The following is a 19,696-nucleotide window of genomic DNA, read 5'->3' as shown; positions in this document are numbered from 1 at the left end:
AAAATGTATTTAGGCAGACGAGTGATAAGAGAAAATGCGGTGCGTGATGGTAGAAATATTGTCAGCCTGTATGGATCAATCAAACCGCGCACTGGACTAATAATCCAGTGGCAGTCAGATTCCGCGGCGAACACAAAAAAAACCCCTAAGTGTTAAATTGGTATTCGCCATACCGGAACACAACAAAGGAACCTTTTTATCCGAAACATTTGTATAGATACTTGTCGATGTTAGTTTTAAATGTAATATGTGCAATTCAACATTACATCAAATAATTTTATTTTAGAGAGGAAGGGAGATGTGTGGGGCACACGCATGAGAGCGTGCCAGTCTATGTAAAGAGTGCCTATTGCACTCTCGCAGTGACAACAGGGAACTGCTCGATGACAGCGTGCGGCTGTCAGTCGGGCAGTCGCATCTCAGCAAGCGGACAAGCAAGATGCACGTCGCGGTCCGTGATCACTCCCACGTGGTGGGTGATTTCCTGGAGGCAGTTTGCGGCTACACAAGGAGTATCTTCAAATTACTGCTGCGTGAAGTGCCAAAAGGAGGTGGTTGGACGTGAACAACCAAAATCACTCACAGTGTTCTCAGTGGAAAAAAATAGAAATTCAGGAGCGTTATTTTATTACGTAACGTAGTTGGGGAGGAAGGGAGGTCGGAGGGTGTGTTACACCCCATACACAAATTATAAATATTGTATGGAATTTTTGTTACTAGGAGGGAGGGGGTCTAAAAATCCTATTTTTACATTACGTAATAAAAGAACGCTCCCTATGGAACATCAAGACGGACAATTTTCGAATTTTATAAGAGGTTTTCCATAATCTTAAAAAAAAACTCTAGATAATGTTTTTTCAGCCATCACTATTCTCAATGCGTTGTAGGCCGCGTTGAGAATAGTGATGGCTGAAAAATGGCTGCTGTCTAAGATTATCTTCTATCGTCTGTCAAAATTATAAGTTTATAAAAAGTCTTATAATGTTTTTTTTCAAAACGAGTAAAAATTATTTCCGTTTGTCGGCATGATCAGGTCTTCCAGTTCATTTAAATTTTCATCCAATATTCCCAACAGTGCTCCCTCCTCCCCTAAGTATTAGTTAGTCACACACACAGCTTTTCCCGATTGAAATAAATTTACATCACTTACCAAAGTCAATAGAAAACTCCTCCGTCGTAGTCGTCTTCGTCATCGTCCTGCTTGTTTGGCCGGAAGCGGGTTCGTTTGCAGCAGCAGCAGAGATGATTTTTCCCACCAGGACTTCCTCCCCCTCCTTCCCCGTCTCCAACGACGACGACCTCCTTCTAATCTGACCCATTATCGGACGATTTTGGCAAAGCTCTTGCCTCCTTTCTTCCTGGCCGCCGTTCCCCGCCAGTGCCAGCAAACTTTCACGCCGCTCAAATTTATCACCATAATCCCTTGGGTATTTTCCTTTTGCTTCCACGCCGGCAAGTGGGGTGTCGTCGTTCTTCTTGCTGCCACCAGGATTGGGACCCAGCTGCTGCTGTCGCCGGTTCCTGGCCATTTCGGCGTCTTTGGGGGCAAGGCTGACGCAATCATTAGTCTTGCTGTTTGGGATGTGGCGATGGTGGCTGTTGTTGTTTGTGTAATCAGAGCAGCTCTCTAGAAAAATTTGGAAAAGATTTTTCAAATTAAAATTGTCTAGTTTTTTTGTGCTTGAAATTAAATATATAACAAAATGATCTTGCACAGATTACAATAGATTGTGGTGGTTTAGCGATTAACCAAAATGCATTCCAGAAAATTGAAAAATGGAACAAGTTGTTTCTTAAAATTAGGTTTAGTACACAAGCTAACTTAAACTTACAAAATTCTGCAATTTTATCGGTCTACTTTTCATCGCCATAAATAACAGTTAGCAATTCTTTACAAAACTGGCCGATTTCAGCCATTTTTTTATTAGGCTCAAACTTTGTGGGGGCCTTCAATAAACAATTCAATAAACAGCTGCTATTTCTTGTCTCATAAAACATATATAAAAATATGATCATGGAAAATTGTTTTATTTTTTTTTTCGTAAAAAGTGTACCTATTTTTTTTTTTCAAAATAATCCACATCACTACCTACATCTTACAACTTTGTCAAAGTCACCAAATCGATCAGAAAATTCATTAAAAAGTTACAGATTTTCGAATACTTAAGCGCCAATTTTGTATGGAGAGTAGGGTGACCAGAATATGGGACTTTTTTCAAACCTCGCACCACAAGCTGAATATTGTTTCTTGACCTATTTTAGGACTCTGGGCCAAATATGAGCAAAATCGGTCATCATTTACCCATTGATACTCGTAGGTGAAGTTTGTATGGGAAAAATAGAAAAAAAATATAGAAAACGTAATTTTATTACGGTTTGGTCTGCACGGTGCGCTATTTCCATCTAAATATTCCAAAAAGTGAGATTATTTATTATTGAAAATTTAATGCTCTACAACTTTGTAGAACATACCATAACTGTGTAACTCGATCTTGAAGAGTTATTAGCGATTTAAAAAAGTCATTTTTGTATGAACAACATTTTTTTCACCAACTGTTATGGTAATTGATATTATTGCGCGTCAGTATCGTGCAAGCAGTGGTGGTGGGAAGGTGGATTTTTGTGGTGTTCTCTTTGTGCTATGTTCGTGTTCATGTTCGAGTCATGCATGCAGTGGGGGTTCATTATGGTAATTGATATTATTGCGCGTCAGTATCGTGCAGGTGGATTTTTGTGGTGTTCTCTTTGTGCTATGTTCGTGTTCATGTTCAAGTCATGCATGCAGTGGGGGGTCATTGTGGTAATTAATATTATTGCGCGTCAGTATCGTGTGGGCAGCAGGGCCAGGAAGATGGTTTTATTGTTGTGTTCGTTTTGTAATGTATTTGTATTAAAATCTAGCATGGCTTTTTGTGGTGGTGGTATGGTTTTGGTGGTGGTGGTGGTGGTGGTGTTAAAAAAAAACAAACGTCCAATTTACTAACATTGAGTCCAAAACCTCCCTACAAACATCTATACCACTAGGTGACGTAGAGATCTCTGCGCATTCTAGATAGATGTTTACTAACATACCTTCCAATCCCCAAGGTTAGCAAGGTACCGACCAGGAGCCCCTTATCTTACTGGATAGTATTACACGCTCATCTAAAGAGGAAAACATGGTATCTCCCGTGTTGGAATATTGTAACCGGATGAGAGTCTAGTGCTATCATACGTTTAATTACAGTTAAACAGCAAGATAAGCGTTGTGCAGCCATCCGGAATTGTGCGACCTTTATTGCTAATGCTAATTCTAATGCTAATGCTAACAACATTTTTTTCACCAACTTTAGGCTCGGGTGTCAATGGGTTAATCTCATCCAATTTTGCTCAAAATTTACACAGATGCTTAAAATAACCCAAGAAACCGTTTTCCGCTTGTGAATTAGGGGGTCAATTTTTCCGGGCATCCTAATGGACAGTAGGGTGAAAATTTTGGAAAATCGTATTAGATAGGTAAAAATAAGCAACTGTGTAATTTTTGAGCCAAATCGGGTAATAGTTAAGGGTCGCTTTTTATTGCTGAAGTTTGTATGGGAAAATTCGTAAAAAAAAGTATGGGGAAAAGCAACAATTTCAAAATTCCGCCAAAAGGTGGCGATAAATGTGTTGGATCATTGTCAAGTGTGAGATTCTTATGTGAAATTTTATGACAAACAACTTTGTCCAAGAAAAAAAACATTTTTTTCATCAACTTCAACGATAAAAAGCGACCCCTATCCCCTAACCGATTTTGGTCAAATTATCAAAGTTACATATTTTTGCCTACGGAATCGAATCAGGGGGTATCTCTGATGTCGATTTTTTTTTGTTGTCACCCTAATGGACAGCTGCCAAAATTATATGGAGCCTTAATGGTTGAACCAATTGCACAAGATGAAAAGGGAAAGGGCCCCACAAAGTTTGTACCAAGTGTAGAATTGTTCCTGTACTGAAAAGTATTTTCCATCATCAATTTGAGCTCTGCGGTTTAAGTTTGTGTCGTTGTTAAGAACTTTGTGACGGTTGGGGCAAAATAAGTGCCTGTTGAGAAGAAATAAATAAATAAAACTATATGAGCTCTGAAAAGTTCAACTTTTTAGCACTTGTATCCAAACTTAACACAAGTGTATTTTTTTACCTGTTTATATTTTCTACATGAAAATTATTTCTATGCGATTTTGACAGCTGTCCAAAACAAATTTTGACAGTTGTCCATACAAAAAATGGAACGATGTTTAAAATTAGTAGTTCATTACGTTTTTGCTTTTATTTGTACTTTTTTATTTGAATTATTTCGAATATTCAAAAATCGCTTTTCTGAGAATGTTTTCTTATCGAAAAAGTTATAGGGGTAATTCTCTACCAACTCACACAAAATCGGGAAAAGTTACTCCGACCTCTCTTCGATTTGCGTGAAACTTTGTCCTTAGGGGTAACTTTTGTCCCTGGTCACGAATCCGAGGTCCGTTTTTTGATATCTCGTGACGGAGGGGCGGTACGACCCCTCCCATTTTTGAACATGCGGAAAAAGTGGTGTTTTTCAATAATTTGCAGCCTGAAACGATGATGAGATAAAAATTTGGTGTCAGAGGGATTTTAGATTAGACGCCCGATATGATGGCGTTCTAAGAATTCAGAAAAAAACGTATTTTTAATCGAAAAAAAACTTAAAAAAGTTTTAAAAATTCTCCATTTCCCGTTACCTGACTGTAAAAAAATGTGGAACATGTCATTTTATGGGAAATTTAATGTTCTTTTCGAATCTACATTGACCCGGAAGGGTCGTTTTTCATTTAAAACAAAATTTTTCATTTTAAAATTTTGTGTTTTTTCTAACTTTGCAGGGTTATTTTTAAGAGTGTAACAATGTTGTACAAAGTTGTACAGCAGACAATTACAAAAAAAAATGTTAAATAAACAGAAGGGGTTTGCTCATAAACATCACAAGTTATCGCGATTTTACGAAAAAAAGTTTTGAAAAAGTTAATTTTTGCGTTTCTTTTTGTTTCGTCGTCCGTGTCTGTCGCGGGTGACCATGAACGGCTATGATCAACGACGACCAACATTTTCAAAACTTTTTTTCGTAAAATCGCATGTTTAAATCGTAAAATCGTGATGTTTATGAGCAAACCCCTTATGTCTATGTATTACAATTTTTTTGTAATTGTCTGCTCTACAACTTTGTAGAACATTGTTACACTCTAAAAAATAACCCTGCGAAATTAGAAAAAACACAAAATTTTAAAATGAAAAATTTTGTTCTAAATGAAAAAATGACCCTTCTGGGTAGATTCGAAAAGAACATTAAATTTCCAATAAAATGACATGTTCCAATTTTCTTTTGTGAGTTGGCGGAGAATTACCCATGGGTTATGATAGGAAATTTTTAGAAAAAATAGAAAGTTTTTTTTCGATTTTCATTTTTAAGATGTTTCTTAGCCTAGATAGCAGAATTGCAATGTACTTAAAAAAGTTATCTTGTAAGTATTTAGTACTTAGTACAAAAGACATCGTTGCAAGATATCTTTTTAGTACAGAAGTTATCTTGCAGCGTTGTTTTTGTCTAAAATCATCGAATCTGCAAGATAACTCCAGCTCGGTTTTAGCAAGATAAATTTTGCAAGCAAACTTCTGCTCGACCAATCTCATAGAAAGCTGAAAGATAACTACTTCAGCTCAAATTTGTGCAAGGTACTTTCTGCAAGATGACTTAAAATCGACTCCTGCAAGCTAACTTTAGGTCAGTTTTTATATTAGAAAAAAAAAAACAAGTTAAATTCCATTCTCACAAGATAAGATAAAATATTTTTAAAGATCGTTTTTATTTCCGAAAAAAAAGTATTTTATGGATTAGATTAATGAAATTTAAATTGATATCATTTGGATTTTTTTTTGTATTTTAAGATATTCTAATCGTGTATGTGTTGCTTGATTTTTTTTTCGTAAATTTCTGTTTTTAAAAGCTTTTTTTTGACTTTCTTTCAGGCTATAGCAAATTTTATGTCATGTTTTTATTCTCCTCCACCTCATAAAATAAAAAATGTGTCGGGCTTGAAATTGTTTTTTTGACTAGAAATTTTTAATGATTCTTTTCAAAATATTCTGTGATTTCATATGGCTAATAATTTCACCGAGAATTTCTTACCATCATCATCTTCCTTGGCCGTCATGATAAAAGGTTTGTCGCCAGAGGCGGGAAGCCCTCGACGGCTGCTAGTCTCCATCCTAATGTCCTTTCCATTGTCGTTGTTGCCGCGTTGGTCGTCTTGCCGTTGAAGTTGTTGTGACGACGTCAAAGAGGACAACGACGATGACGAATGCTGCTGGTGCTGTCCTTCCAAGTCGTCCCTCAAGTCGTCGTCACGATCGGAATCAATCAAAAGTGCTCGCTTGGTTGGGCTGATTGGAGTTGGGAGTGGTGAGAGAAAAGAATGGACACATTGAATGAGACGGTTGAATAAAGAAGGGATTGTTCCATTTGAGATCTTGTTTAGCTTTAAATTTGACTTGGTTTTTAAAGTTTCTTGCAACACTCACCCAAATCTCGCGGAACGAGCTGGCTTCACCACCGCCGTTAACGAGCCCGAACTGGATGTCCCACTTTCGTCCAATTCCACTAGTGCTCGATTCTTCCTGTGCCATAATCCCGTTGGTAGCCTCTCCTCCCGTTGCTGGAATGCACCCTCTTCCGGCACGTGTGTTGATGATGGCAACCTTACCATAACTTCCGGTTTCTGTGACGGCGATGGTGGCTGTTGTTGTGACGCCGAGTTCCTCCAGTAGTCGTTAGCAGCAGCAGCAGCAGCATCATTACCGTCGTCACTTTCTTTTTCAGCGATATTTTGAAAGCTATAATGGTGGTGGTGTCGTAACTTGGCGACCTGCCGCTCCTGGACGGGTGGTGCGGGATTCAGCTGAGCCGTACCGGAAGGGTAACGATAATTGCGATGGTGATTACCGACGACGACGGTGGTTGCGATGGTGTTTGATTTCGATCTGGAACGGTCGTTAGTGCCTCCGTTGGTGTCGGTGGTCCGATCGAGCAGGTCTATTTGTTGGTCGGCCAGCGATTGGATTGCGCTGAAGTCGTGCCGCAGGTTGGCCATTGTTGAACATTGCGAGCGAAGGAGGAACTGGAAGGGTTTGTAAGAAAAGTGGAGTTTTAGCTTATCTTTCAATGTGAATCTGTAATTGTAACCATCGTATGATTTATGTCACATCAATGCTTTGCATTATAAAAATAGTAAATTTATGAGCAATCAAGAATGTCGATGTCTGACATTGTTCGGGACAACATAATTCCACACCAAACTCATAGAAAGCTAAATCTACGTAGCAAACCACCACCACAAACCGTGAAGAATGGAATTGTTCAATTATCCAGGCAAGTCACCTACGTGGAGGAGGCGATGTGTGCTGCATTCCTTACAAGTCTAAGAAAGTTTTCCCATTTTCCACTTCCGACATCTGCACACGTGCACAACCACGTGTACAGTGCAAACATTGCTGCTTGGCTGTTGTTTGATTTTGCTTCAACAGCAACGTCTTCACCCGAAGCCCAAAACCTAATGATTGTATGCAAACAGAATGCTTTCTCTCGACATTGCATACCGATTCACACGCAAGCATGTGTTTGCGAAAGTTCGAACACACATTCCAAAACTTTAAAACAATGAACGCGCGTTGGTGTTTTAGTGTGGTGCTGGGTTATCCCTTAGAACTTCTATGCTTTTTCCGACAAATGTTCTCTTTAATTGAGATAAAAACGTTGTACTTAAATTTATTACTTGAGCAACTCTCTGAGATTTCTGTCATTCGTTTTTTTGTATTTTTTAATCCGGCTGAAACTTTTTTGGTTTCTTCGGTATGCCCAAAGAAGCCATTTTGCATCAATAGTTTGTTAATATAATTTTCCATACAAATTTGGCAGCTGTCCATACAAAAATGATGCATGAAAATGCGAAAATCTGCATCTTTTAACCCTCTACCGCCCAAAGTTTTTTTCGAAGATTTTTATTTTTCCCGTGTTTAGGAGGTCATTTTGAGCAACTTCTGTGCTACGAAAAAGTTTACTTCTTTTGTTTTATGTTTTTCTTGTTTAATTTTTAGTATTTTAATTTGCATTTATCTTGTTTAATTTATGTTTGTTTTTGATAGTATCTGGCCAATTCTACCACCTCCTACCCTGACTGACGGACAAGGCCGACAACGGCCCGAAATCCGTCCGACGGCTCGACAAAACGGCCCGAATTCCGACGGTTTGTCCGACGGAATTCGGGCCCTTTTCGTGCGTATATGCAACACTTTGTCCGACGATCGACGAAATCAGCTTTCGAGAAAATCGACGTTGACGGGCCGTTGTCGGGCCGTTTTCCGGCGACTTTGTTATTTAGAATGTCCTGCCATTATCTGACGTACATATTTCGGTTTTTTTTGGTTTTGTCATAGGAAAAAGTAATTTTTTGTTTGAAAGCGATTTATTTTTATTGTTCTCATTCTAATTACTTATAATTACAAGACACTTTAATCGATGAACTGGTTTCTTGGTGATTTCTTGGTGAAAATGATGCAATTGAAATTAGAGTCTGAAAAATGAAATTGAGAGAAAATTAGACACAAATAAATGGTTGTTTTCAAAGATTTTTACCAAGTGTATCGGCTGATGATCGTCTTCGATGATGGCCACCACGGTTCTGCCTCAAAACTCAAATTTTGACCTATTTTTCAAGTACCGTGAATTTCCTCTGCTTCATTGCCGTTCATTAAAATGTTTAACCACACTGTAGCCACCTTGGTAGCCACCCACTAATCACCAAAAATTTCACAAATTTTACTGAAAATGATTATTTTTTTCAAAGGAAAAAAATGAACTAAGTCAAATTGAACTTTCATCAAATTACGACGCCTACTATTATAATCACGAACTGCAAATGTCACATCTGACAGTCGATCAAACGCAGGATAAACGCTCGAAATTGGCAGGACAAGATCGATTTCGAGTAGATAACGTTTTGAATCGCCCGACCGCGGGACTTCAGTCCATCAGGGTATTCTTTATGTAAACTAATGTCAAAAATATAAACAATGACTTTTAAACTCCGCCGTTTGACATGCATGCTTTTTAAAACCCGCCAAACAAATCGCAGTACACTGGGGGTTGCTGGGGGAAATTCGGAAAAGTCCCTGTCATTAATTTTCTGTTTTCATTTGAAAAGGAAGTGGTTTCCGAAAATCTGCTTTAAATCAGACTTGATTGAACGAGAAACAAGTGGTCATATTTATTGAATTTTATTCAATCCGGTGATCCGTCCATCGTTTCAAAAAAGCTTTTTGTAATGCTGGATGTTAAGAGCCTTAAACCCATGGAATGTACCAATCTGATCGGATTAAAAACTATTTCGCGATCTCCAAATCATTTGAATCTAGTTTCATTCACCAGAGTTACCACGAACGTTATGAATGGGTTCATAATTAGCTGATAAATATCGGAGTAAATAAAAAGTACGCCGGAAACATGTTGATCTTGCAAACTATGAACGTAATTTTTTCAGCTAAGTTTCTTTACGATGTCTTCTGAACAACCATTTAAACAGAATTAAAGTTTATCAACACTTTAACTTCCAATTTCGAAAAAGGGGGAATTTATATGGAAACTCCCCCTTTTTCTCGAGCTTGGGAGTTAAGTTGTTAAGGAGAACCTGGGAAATTTCAAAAACCTTTAACAAAACCCTTTGACTCCATCTTACTCCCCAGACACATTGACGGCATCAAATTAAAAAAAATTCAAATAAAACCACATTCTTTAAGATCAGCCACCCTCTCTAAAACATGTTTACTTCACTTAAAAGACAGTTAAAAACAAATTTAATACATGTTTGATCTTCTTGGAATTCTTCAATTTTTTTTCGTTTTTACTTCGTGTTCCACCGGAATCGATCAAGGCGGTGACTTTTGTTGGTCACGCAACATTTGGAACCACAAACTGGGGTTTTCTCGGGTCAGATCATCACACTAATGAAATCTGCGTTATTTAAAACTTTGGAACACCACTGTTTGTTTCCGGCTTAATTAAATCTGAACTCTGAAAAATTCTAGGAAAATTACCTCCATTTCAGATAAAAACAAAATGAATATGACAAGGACGTTTCTGAATTTTTCCCAGCAACCACCAGTTTGCTGCGATTTGTTTGGCGGGTTTTAAAAATCATGCATTTCAAACGGCGGGGTATAAAAGTCATTGTTTATGTTTTTGACATTAGTTTACATGAAGAATAGTTAAATTTTGCCCATGGGTAATTCTCCGCCAACTCACACAGCAGTTGCCCCGACCCCTCTTCGATTTGCGTGAAACTTTGTCCTAAGGGGTAACTTTTGTCTCTGGTCACGAATCCGAGGTCCGTTTTTTGATATCTCGTGACGGAGGGGCGGTACGACCCCTTCCATTTTTGAACATGCGAAAAAAGAGGTGTTTTTCAATAATTTGCAGCCTGAAACGGTGATGAGATAGAAATTTGGTGTCAAAGGGACTTTTATGTAAAATTAGACGCCCGATTTGATGGCATACTCTGTAACCGGAGGCGGTCGGTCGGATCGCATTGGCGTAATTAAACGAATGGCTTAAGCGCCACTCCCAAAGGGAGACCATTCATCATGTGCTGCTTTGCCCAGCTATGAGACCCTGCCACAGGGCGGGTGTATCCTTGATGCCAAAATTTGCGATTGAGAACGATCCGACTCATCCGAGAACTCGGCGGTTAGCCGAGGCGCTACAAACGGAAGAAAAAGATCGCAAACTCAAAAAAAAATACCTCAGATCTAGAAAACAAAAGATTGTACTTGCCCCGTTCTTATCATCACAGGTAGAAAATCTCCTCAATCAAATTTCCCCAGAACGCTTCAGAAGCCAGAATGGCGGAACCAAACATAAAAACTACCGCGAAAGTCGTGAAAAGATGCCTCAGAAAACATTAGAAAAAAACCACAAAATTACTCCAGAAACTCAAAAATGTATATTCAGGTTCGCATAATTCAGTAGCTACAATTTATTTATTTACAAAAAAAATACTTCGGCCTACGAGATTCGATCCGCAGATCTTTAGCATGCTAGTCCTACACGGTACCTCGGTACCACAAGAGAATTCCTGTCTCTCTACCTGACGGCAGTGCACTGCCTGGCTAGTAGTATGCGTTGGCTTGGGGGCGAAATTCATTTGGGATCGCTATAATTCATTCACTGGGGGGTGTTTTGCGATCACGCAACATAACATGGGGGCGGCTTATGTTGCCCACGGGGTTGGCGGAAAAAGAACTGGCCAACGATCGATCATGCGCATGTCGGGGGAAAAAGTACTTACACGACCATGGATTTACGTGTGCTGGTTGGCGATCCGGCGATCAGGTGGTGGCGCGCTTACAGCTTCGGCTACGGCGAGATGGTTCCGCCGGCGTCTAACAGCAGACGGGTTGGCACTATCGGCGTGCGTTCGGCATCACTTCCGGTGTGCGGGGGCGCACGGGTATGCAGCTAGGATGCTGCGATGATAGCGTCGGTTGCGACGACGGCGCGGATGCGCGCGGGAACTTGGTGGTGTACCTAGGCCTCCACGAGGCCGTCCCGGTCCGGTCGGTTGGTTGTCGAGGGTTCGACCGCGGCGTGTGTTGATGGACGCCGCCCAGCTCGTGTGTTGACGGACGAGCTGCTTGGGGGTTCACCCCGGAACTTCGACCCCTTGGTGGAGTCCAGAAGCGCTGGGTTGTCGGTTGGAGTGGTCGCTCTGCTACGGATGATGCCGGTCGCCACCTGTGCCGAGAAGATCGCCCACCAATTCCCCACAAATGAGCCAACGCACTAGGTAACCACAATTTAACCACGTTACCTGGAGTATCAGGGTTTCAAACGGTTCCGCCACTACCCTACTCCTAACTCTACCTAGCCGCGAGCTCTAGAAATAAAATCGCAGAATTAACCTCTGCCACTGAAACACTTCCACGACTTTAAACTAACTTCCTAAAAACGATTCCAAAACGGTCCTTCGACCACTCCTGCTTCCTCCACGATCAGGGTAAAAGTGACCGAGTCGAAGTCCTAGAACCCTCAGTAGAGGTGCACTTAGAACAACTTCGGTTCTCTAGAACTCGAGCAACATTACAATTGCAATCATTGCGCGAGTTTAGCCGAAGCATCTCTTAAGAATTTGCAATCTCTGACTGCCGAACTGGAGTGCATCGACCTCCCGTTTGAGTCAAAAAAGTGCTCTTGTCGCAAACTTTAGCATCTGAAGATTCTTCCTTCTTGTGCGGATCTCATAACAGGTCAAGGCAAAGTATTTTGAAAGTCTCCCATAAGGGGTGGCGCTCAACCCATGACATAATTAGGTCGAGGCGTAGCGCGCGAAGATAAGCCAACCATAATTATGGCACGATAAAATATTGGCGAATTCATCTTTTCTGTCTGCCGTTCTTACGGCAGAGGGTTGTACTGATGGTACTGCTACAACTCAGAATTCCGAAAAAACGTATTTTCATCGAAAAAAAAAAACACTAAAAAAGTTTTAAAAATTCTCCCATTTTCCGTTACTCGACTGTAATTTTTTTTGGATCATTTCATTTTATGGGAAATTTAATGTACTTTTCGAATCTACATTGACCCAGAAGGGTCATTTTTCATTTAGAACAAAATTTTTCATTTTAAAATTTCGTGTTTTTTCTAACTTTGCAGGGTTACTTTTTAGAGTGTAACAATGTTCTACAAAGTTGTAGAGCAGACAATTACAAAAATTTTGATATATATACATAAGGGGTTTGCTTATAAACATAACGTGTTATCGCGATTTTACGAAAAAAAGTTTTGAAAAAATTGGTCGTCATCGATCATGGCCGTTCATGGTCACCCGCGACAGACACGGACGACGAAACAAAGAGAAACGAAAAAAGTAACTTTTTCAAAACTTTTTTTCGTAAAATCACGACTTAAAATCGCTTAAAATCGCAAATTTGTAATCCTCCCAGAAAAGCATGTCTAGCACTCTTGTGCGATAAATTCATAAATTTTTAGGGTACCAACTGCCGAAACAACAAGGACAATGGGAATCTTTGGACGAGCTTTCCGGTAAAAATATTTTCGAGACTGAAAAATAAAGTCAAAAATCATCAAAAAACCTATTTTTTCAAAAAAAATATGTTTTAAACCGCTGTAACTTCACAAGAACTGGACTTAGGACAATTGTCAATATGGAGATTTTTATGTAAAATTGTCTGGAGAATCGAACCTCGTGTTCGTTTTTTTTTTAATTTTGATGTTTAGAGCACTTTTGAAAAAAAAAACAGTTTCAGCAAATGATTTTTATATTTTTTTAGGTGTGTTGCTCCATCCTGCATTTTTTGTGAGTCTTTTTGTAACATCTTAGGCTTTTTTCATAAAAATTTTGAACGAAAAAAAATCGTGGGCTCACCTTCAAATTTGACTTTTAAACTCAAAAATCAAAATAATCTTTTAAAAGAGGAGTGTTTTTTACTTTCAATGTATTTTTTTCGGCAAGCCCGTCAAATTTCCTACAAGTTTGTCTTCGACCACTTAGGCGTCATCCATAAAGTACGTCACGCTCTAGGGGGAGCGGGGGTTGTCGCAAGCGTGACAAAGTGTGACAAGGGGGGGAGGGAGGTTCGTAAGAGTGTGAGGTCACGCTGGACTATTTGTTGAATACTGAAAATTCAGTCTTAAAATATATTTAAAAAAAAGTTTGATAAACTTTACTCATAAATTAAACACGATACAAGGCTTTAAAAAAACAAAGTTTTTAATAAGGCCGTTGCAAATATTTTTCAAAGTTTATGTCGCCCCCTCCCTTCAAAATTTGTCGGAAAATCAAGGGACAAAAAAATATATTTCTCAAAAAAAATCAAAATTTCAACGAAAATAGAAATTAAATCAACTTAAAACAATCTAAAATGCATTCTTCTGCATTGATAATAATATTTAGCATGTTTGGGCTGGATTAAAAATATTTTGATTTTTTTTATGAAATTTCAATGCACCGCACCGCAAAACCTTTTTTTTTGCGAAAAATAAAATTTTCGTCAATACTTAGATATTTTGGAAACTAATGATTGCAAAACAATTGGACAGGTTATAATGCATTTTTAAATATTCTTTTTATTAAAATGTTAAAACCATGGCTCGTTAATTGAATTTTTAAACTTTTTTTATTTTTTGTCCTCCCCCCTCGACTTTGGTCAGAGGCGAGGGACATAAAGTTCAAAAAATATTTGCAGCGCCTAATAGATTTAAATCATCAATAATAAATAATAAAAAACTGCCTCGATTGAACTCCAAATTAAAAATATAATCCTACATTAAGAAAAAATGCAAAAATTGCTAAAGCATATTTTCAAAACAACCTAGGAGTCATGGATAGGATCTTTTGAAAATTTAATCTAGATTGATCAAAAAATCATGATGGGGGAGGGGGTTCCGACAAAGCGTGACGTACTTTTCGAGGGGGGGGGGGTCAGAGTCACCGTGACAAAGTGTGACATAGGGGGGAGGGAGGGCCTTTTTATACGATGCAACGGCTTCGAGATGCTGCAATATTTAAAATACGAAATGCCAAAATATTTAAAACACTTACGCCCTTCTCAAATGTCATTATCGAGTGTAACTGGCTCCATATACACAAAAATGGCTTATATATGCCTAGGATAACATGTCTACAAAGTTTCATTGAAATCGAAGAGGGTCGAGATTGAAGTACCTAAAAAATCCTGTTTTGGGCTAATAATCAATCAATTCAATTTCAAGGTTTAAACTCGTTCAGACTTCTGATCACCCAAGGGTGTTATCCCTCACCCCTCCCTAGAGGACTAGGTGGCACCAAAATGGCACCCCGAATCCGCGCCCCAACCCCATCATTCCGCACTTACATTCAGCCGCTCATTTTCGAGGGTCGCGTACAGCAGCTTCCGCTGGGCCTCATCCCGGGCGTGGGTGGCCTCGCCGAGCTTCCGATTGAGATCGTCGATAAGAGCTTCGGCGGTTGCCGTTGTCGTTTGTTTGTCACTTATCGTCGTCTGCAATCGCTTTATTTCCCCTTCCAGACGGCGAAGCTCTAGTTGCTGCTGCTGATCGGCGGTTGTCGAAGCTTTCGAGGATTCTTCCGGCTGGTGGTGGGGAAGGTCGTCCTGTGTTGAGCGGGGAGAGGGCGGGGTTAATCTCTTTGAAAAGTCACGCAGATATATAAAAAAAGGGTCAAAGTTGAACGAGGGTGGTGGGCGGTGTAATTATCGGAGCTTATGTTTACTGATAAGTTGAAAGGCCTTTTAAGCCGACCGGGCAAAAGGCCTTCCGGTTCCGGGGATGGCAAAGCCGACGTCGAAGAAGAAGAAACAATTTGTGTCGGTATGCCAGGGGACACCAATCAGGGAATTTGGCCTCTTTAGATGGATTTGTTGTTTGATTGCTGGACCAGATTGATGCTAAGAAGCTTTTAGTGACAAAGTTTAAATTGGTTTGCCCCATACTTTAGAAGTTTTCAAAAGGATTTATGGATTCAAGTTCAGTTATGCCTGTAACGAAACCTTAAAGAGTTACTTTGAAGATTCTGCTACTCAACCCCACGAACCACTCACTGTTGACTCTGTGCGAAAGGGGTGACTGTTTCTCTGTTTGTGTTTGTGTGTTCAGATAATTGTGTTTGCTTAAGGTCACGTTGCGTTGTTGAAGGTACCAAGGGGAAGCGGATTTGAAATGTGTGACCTGGATTCGTGACCTGGGTTTGGGTACATTTTCTTCACTCTGCATTGCTCTGTTGATCTGAGTGGATGTTAACACGTGTGCACGATATGGTTTCACGTAATTTGCTGAAAATTAAACTACAATCTCGGTTGGTTGCTGGTTCTGGAATTTGTGAAGATTTTTGAATCTTTGGTATTCGGAAACCGAAAAAGCCCGTAAGATCTGATGATAAGTCATGATGCTTATTTTTATGTTACATTTTTAATGGTCTTCGTTTCGTACATACACTTATGGTACTCGGGTATATATGACCCAGAAATGTTTTTGGCTGCCAAAATTCGGAATCTTAACCGATGTCTTGGCCGCAAACAAAAGGTTAGAATGTCTACTTTGCGATTCCGACTGGCAGAACCGGTTTTGGACACTGTGGCTCCCGGGAACCTGCTACAACAGAAAAAAGTCCTCTTTGAGGCCCCGACTTTGAGGACCTGTATCTCCGAAACGATAACACATAGCGGGTTGATTCCGGATGCATTTAACGGGTAATAAACTCAACTTTAAGCTCCCGTAGAGATGATTTGTCAAAAGTGGACACCACTTCCGTTAACCTGGAACATCCGAAAAACATGATTTTTACAGCTTTTGTTATAAAATCAACACATGGGCCAAGTTTTTCAACCGGACTTTTGTAAATCATTACATACGTACACTACATACTACTCCTGACTGTTTGGGATCGGTTCCGGTCAACTGTGGCCAATCCGGAACCGGTTCCAGGGTACCACCAAAACGGTTCCAATAATGACGGGTTTCTAGCCGTCATGTTGCATATCAAAATTCATGAAATTGAAAATTATGACCATCTGAGGTCATGCAAATATTCTCTGACCCAAACTGGTCACTCCGGAACCGGCTACCGGTTGCCACTGTGGGACACTTCCGGAGTATGCAAGGAAGCATATCATGCGACATATCAAACATCATGAAAATGATGTTTGAGACCATCTAAGGCAGTGTTTCTCAACCGGTGAGGAATTCCCCCCTGGGGAGGAATTTGGGCAGTCTTGGGGGATGGGGATGCAAAAGAAATTTAAAGTCTTTAACGTGTTTGCACAAATCAAATAATTTTCTAATACTTTCTTAGCAATCCTTCATGTTTTTGTCGATCATGATCATTTTCATAAATTTGTGTGTTTGCTGTTGATATTTTTGATTTTTTTTTAAATTTTAGTGTGCTCTATGCTGATTAAAAAACAATAATGCAGATAGGACCTTTTGAAAATTTAATCTATTAAACATTATTTCTTGTTTAATAAATCTGAAACTTTAAATATTTGTTGGCAAACAGTTTTTTTAAATGAAGGTACAATTTGAAAAATAAAATTTAAACAATAATTTATGTAACATTGAATTCTGCCAGGCTTCAATTTTTTATATTTATATTTTTTGTATGTTCTTAAAATGAAACTTTTCAATTATTTTTTATTGAATCAGACAAATTGAAAAGAACAAAAAATGTTCAATTTATTTCGCAATCACAAATTCAATTTTTTGTAATATTCAATTACTCATGATTTTAAAACATCAATCTTTTATTAGAAATTAAATCCAAAATTATGTTATTTACTCAATTTTACAAAAAAAATGTGAGGGAGGGGGAATGAAGGTCTTGCAAATAAGCTAAGGAGGGAATGCAACGAAAAATGTTAAGAACCACTAATCTAAGGTCATGCCGATATCCTCTGACCCAACCTAGTCACGCCTGAGCCGTTTATTGTTGTCCACTGGGAGACTGTAAGAAAGCATACCCTGACCTCTAAGACATATGCTTGAAACGTCGTGTTATTATTAGGCCTTGCTTCTAAATTCTGAGAAATTTTGAAAATCTGCACTTTTTTTCTCACTAAAACTCAAATATCTCGAAACTGAAGTGTCGAAATAGTATTTTCTCAGAGGGAAAAAGAAAATTTGTTCATAAAAGTCACTTTTTTCAGTAATTCGAATAGAGAGTGCGAAAAAGTATTTTATTATTTTGTATTGTCAAAGAAAACATTGTTCCAAACATCATAATTAGGACAGCGTGAAATCCGTGAAATTTGGCTTTTTCCGCGAAATCCCGTGAAATTTTATGTTTGTGTGAACTGTAAGGATTTTTCTCTAAATGATTTTTCTAACACAAATATGAATAAACCAATCTTATGAACTACTGTAGAATTAAGTGAGTGAATATCCTTGTTCAATTACTAACATAGGGCGAGAAATTCGTGAAATTTATCAATTTTCTCAAATCATGTTTGTTTTTCAAAATAACAACATAATAAATATTTCATCCATACGGACTATTTAAGTAAAACTTATTAGTTTTCAATTGAAAAGCTTGATATGATCCATTTAAAGAATTGTTAAGATTGTTCAGTGTTTTTAGAAACTTATTTTGTTTAGTAATATTTTCATTCACTGTAATAACAATTTTACTGCTATTTTATTTGAAAGGTATAGTTTCAAAAGAAATTAAAAGAATCATGCTTTGTTTTATTCAAAATAAGAGCAATTCCAGCCCAAAACAGGATTTTTTCAGGTACTTTTTTCTCGACCCTCTCCGATTTCAATGAAACTTTGTAGACATGTTATCCTACGGTTATATAAGCCATTTTTGTGTATATGGAGCCAGTTTCACTCGATAATGACATTTGGGAAGGGCGTAAGTGTTTTAAATATTTTTGTAATTAGGAATTTAAATATTTCTGTATTTCAAAGCCGTTGCATCGTATGAAAAAGTGGTCAAAGACAAACTTGTAGGAAATTTGACGGGCTTTTCGATAAAAATACAGTGGAAGAAAAAAACACTCAACTTTTATGAGATATTTTAATTTTAAAGTTTAAAAGTCAAATTTGAGGGGGAGCCCACGATTTTTTTTCGTTCAAAATTTTTGTGAAGATAGCCTAAGATGTTACAAAAAGACTCACGAAAAATGCAGGATGGAGCAACACACCTAAAAATATACCAAAATCATTTACTGAAACTGTTTTCTTTAAGTACTCTAAACGTCAAAATTTTCAAAAACCGAATAAGGGAATCGATTCTCCAGACAATTTTACATAAAGGTCTCCATATTGATTACTGTCCTAAGTCCAATCCTTGTGAAGTTACAGCGGTTTTAAAAATAAAAATGTTGAAAAAATAGGGTTTTTGAAGGTTTTTGGCAATTTCTATATGACAGACTTGACTGTGTTTTGAAATTGAGGTCCCCGTGAAATTTGCAATTTTCGAGCGTGAAAAATCACTAAACCTAATTCATAATCTATCATTTAAGAAGAGAGCACCTGAAGTTCATCGACATCACCTCAAAATGGGACAGGCTAATGGACAGCTTCCAAAATTGTATGGAGACTTGCATGGATGAATCAATGACACAAAATGGCTTCTTTAGTCATAGGAAAGGCTCCCACAAAATTTGAGGCAAATAAAAATGTTGTCGAAATCGGTTGATTTCGTAGAGAATTGCTCACATGTGTTCTAAGTCATAATTTTTCAACTGACGATATCTCGATCACTGTTGGTCTGACTTTCAACTCTAAAAAATAAAATTATACAATTTTTCGAATGACATGTTTTTGAAATAACTTTACCTTTTCAAATAGGCCGAAATTGAGTAGTTTGAGCCATTTAGAAATATTAAACTTGCTAAAAGGCGTGGCTGCATAATTTTTTTAAAAGCATTGAAAAAGTAACATTAAAAAGAAGTCGAACCACTTCCTTGTAAAAATGTATGATATTTAAGAGTTTGAAAATATTTTATATTATTGTCGTTATTTTATAATAAATGTAATAATGTTTGGATTGGTCGAATTTTTTTTTTCAAAAAGATCCACATTTCTAACACAAAAAAATCCTTCATCATCCACTCCCAAACGTTACCTTTCTCTCTGATAAAACTTTTCCTC

General features: G+C 38.2%; 2 protein-coding genes across 5 annotated transcripts in view; one reads left to right on the top strand and one right to left on the bottom strand.

Annotated features, from left to right (window-relative positions):
- LOC6037170 (glucose transporter type 1) overlaps positions 1-19,696 on the top strand; it is a 431,006-nt gene that overhangs the window by 130,371 nt on the left and 280,939 nt on the right. The gene's annotated exons all lie outside the window — the stretch shown is intronic.
- LOC6037168 overlaps positions 1-19,696 on the bottom strand; it is a 115,870-nt gene that overhangs the window by 49,403 nt on the left and 46,771 nt on the right. Inside the window, exons 6-9 of the mRNA XM_038261151.1 lie at positions 14,941-15,198; positions 6,559-7,154; positions 6,167-6,420; positions 1,151-1,627 (exon numbers count right to left, since the gene is read on the bottom strand). Coding sequence (XP_038117079.1) covers positions 1,151-1,627; positions 6,167-6,420; positions 6,559-7,154; positions 14,941-15,198 — 1,585 coding nt within the window. The remainder of the gene's footprint in view (positions 1-1,150; positions 1,628-6,166; positions 6,421-6,558; positions 7,155-14,940; positions 15,199-19,696) is intronic.

The sequence above is a fragment of the Culex quinquefasciatus genome, chromosome 3 (assembly GCF_015732765.1).
Source record: "Culex quinquefasciatus strain JHB chromosome 3, VPISU_Cqui_1.0_pri_paternal, whole genome shotgun sequence".
Classification (NCBI taxonomy): Eukaryota; Metazoa; Arthropoda; class Insecta; order Diptera; family Culicidae; genus Culex; species Culex quinquefasciatus.
The sequence above is the reverse complement of the archived record's forward strand: the minus strand, read 5'-3'. Positions and strand labels throughout refer to the sequence as shown.